Consider the following 2,885-nt stretch of genomic DNA (forward strand, 5'->3'; position numbering starts at 1 on the left):
TTATTATTCATTTAGAAGCTTTAACACCAGTTTCTCTAAAGATTTTATGAATACAGACACCAGGGCGACCGGCCTTTGGTAGTTTAATTCTGTAATGCTGGAAGCATGGCGGCATCTTACACAGCCTGAGAGACCTTTTGAAGACCTGAGTGAAGATAGTTGCCAGTTGGTTGATGGGGAGCATTTGTTTGAAATGTAGACGAATTGGTGGGACGTGTGAAGAGCTGCTTATCAAACCTGTAGTAGAAACTACTAAGGTCATTGATTTGCTGATCATTTATTGTTGAAGTATGAGTTCAGTGACCAACATTATCCTGTGGATCAAGGGGTGAGAATGTGCAGCTGCCCATTTAGCTTATCTTTGTCTCTGCTGCAACCAAAATTCCATTTAAAATTACATGGATGGAAAAACTTGCTTAGAGAGGACCGTCTAAGGTGTTGGAGATCCATGTAGCACTGATAAATATGCACTTATTCATAAAGTGATACGTAGATCAGTTGTTCAGGGAAACATGAACATTTGGTTAGAAGCAGCTGGCACAGATAGAAAGATGGCTTCTCCACCTGTTTTTGTATAAACAGTTTTGAAAGCTATTTTTCCCTCTCTTCCAGTTATTACAACGAATTATCTATCATTTATCGATGTTTGCACAGCATTGAAACCATATACCGTACTCATGCTTACTGTGTGTTTACTGTGTTTCTTTAAGGCTCTTCAGATGAATTCCCAGCTAAACGACATCCGCATAAAGTCTGTCAAAGATATTGAAAATGAGGTAGGTTCAAATCTGATACGTGAGTTTAAAGCCATCCTCAAATGCACCATAAATATATATTTTTTTCCACTTTGCCTCTTAGTACAACTACACGTTTGCTGTGGAGGAATCTGCAGCGAAGAGGATCCGACCATCCGTTTCAAAATAAACCGCACATTGATCCTCACAATTTTGTTGCAATGTTAAACAATTTCTGTTACTTTACTGTATTTTTTTTTGTATGGGATTTTATGAGGTAACAACTTTATGAAGGGTGAAAATGAATGATAACCATGGTTCCTTCTAGGTCCATATGTTGAATCTATTATGTAGGAGATCTAAGCCATTTTGTTCTCATGTTTGTTCAGTATAAGAAACAGTTTGTGGAATTATGTTGCTTCTTTCCTAAGAAAAGAGAAATCCTGGTTGTTTTTTTTTTACTGGGAGAAGGATGTAATTATGTATATCTTAATAGTTTCAAGTAAACATCTATAGCATTTATTTTATTTTACATGTAGAGATTTTGCTGATGTATTTGAGTCTGAAAAAAAAAAAGAACACTACAGATCTTTACCTATTGCGTATTTCCATTTACTGTTCTAGGGCCTTATTATTATTATTATTATTATTATTATTATTATTATTATTACTGCTTTTTTGTTTGTTTTTTTGTTTTTTTCCAGGGTTTCTTTTGAGCTTGAAACTTTCCTGATAATGACTCTATTGTTACACTTACATGGTGCAGTTTCTTCAAAGAAAAGCAACATTTGTTAAACCTTTATCACCTCTACTTTCATGGGTTTTTATTAATGTGCTGCTTTGCAAACAGATGTTGGGAATGTTCTGTTAGGCATTTTACAACCAAATACCTGTTGGCAACCAAATTATACTTTTTCAAAAATAAGCACTTATTGTTAGGGAAAAATAAAGATCTAAATAAATGAATCTTGTATGTTTCCCCTATTTTCTGGTTGTTAAACAATAAGATTTGCTCTTTACATAAACAAGATTTTGGAAAGGTTTAAAAACAACAACAAAAAATGTCCTTAGTTCTTCAATTTGGACAAACTTATTGATAAAATAATATAATAATAATCTTTGATCAATACTTCTGAAAAACTTATTTGATAAAAAAAACTTATTTGCCAAGTCATGTGGAGACAATACAATCCTTCATCCATTGAGCTTTAAATCAGTTCAGTAGCTTGATAGTCAATATTCAACTGAAAATGTATTAATATTTTAAGGGAGCTGAATATATTGACAGGTCTTCAAAAATTTGAAAAGGTTTAATCAACAATACTTAACAGATTGTATAAAGGTCTGTCATCCAGCAACAAAAAATTAAAGTTGTTCAATGTATGCTTTTCCATAGTGCCATCTTTGAAAGGTGGCGGTTTCTAACTAATTAAAGTCAATTGATGTACTGTTTTAGGTATATTTTTAAATTGGAAAAAGGACCTGATTTTTATGTAGTTTCAATTTTAAACAAATTCATGTTTTATTTATCCAAAAGCTCATCTTTTTCCCTTTATGTTTTATACAATATTGTTGCACATATTTGTGTGCAATACTGACACCTAGTGGACTAAACGGGGAACCTCGCACTTTTTTCACCATTTTGATTTTTTTGTTGTTTTTTTTCACGTGGTGGAGATCCCTGTTTACATTTCTATTTGGACGATGACTTAAATTAAATCTATGAATAAACCTGAAACGTTCTGTTAGGCATCTAGTCACGATACATGACTATGTTTAGTTGTGTCAATATAACAATAGCCACTGGTTATTCACTACCAATTAAGTGTTAGTATCCTGTGCAGCACTTGTTGTGTGTGTAACTACATATACAGATTCAGGTTTTCTTACTGGAATAGTAAAAGGGTTATATAGTTTAATAACTCATTGTTCTATATGGAAGACATTATACAGATTAATTATTGCCGTTTCATATGAGGTGCCCCAGGGACATAAATCACAATTACCTCCCATACATTTTAATTAAATGAATGAATTTAGATATTATATATACATATATATATATATAATTATATATCCATCCATCCATTTTCTTACACGCTTAAAGGAATAGTACACCCAAAACATGATTAGCCTTCATTTTCTACTCAC

The 2,885-nt window shown here is 32.6% G+C and overlaps 1 protein-coding gene across 1 annotated transcript in view; it reads left to right on the forward strand.

The window, feature by feature from the left end:
* The window catches only part of mvb12a (multivesicular body subunit 12A), a 10,413-nt gene extending 8,711 nt beyond the window's left edge, over positions 1 to 1,702 (forward strand). The window contains exons 9-10 of the mRNA XM_015372606.1: positions 711 to 776; positions 859 to 1,702. Coding sequence (XP_015228092.1) covers positions 711 to 776; positions 859 to 924 — 132 coding nt within the window. The 3' untranslated portion in view covers positions 925 to 1,702. The remainder of the gene's footprint in view (positions 1 to 710; positions 777 to 858) is intronic.
* Positions 1,703 to 2,885: the final 1,183 nt, after the last annotated feature.

Source organism: Cyprinodon variegatus, unplaced genomic scaffold, assembly GCF_000732505.1.
Source record: "Cyprinodon variegatus isolate N-32 unplaced genomic scaffold, C_variegatus-1.0 Scaffold74, whole genome shotgun sequence".
Classification (NCBI taxonomy): Eukaryota; Metazoa; Chordata; class Actinopteri; order Cyprinodontiformes; family Cyprinodontidae; genus Cyprinodon; species Cyprinodon variegatus.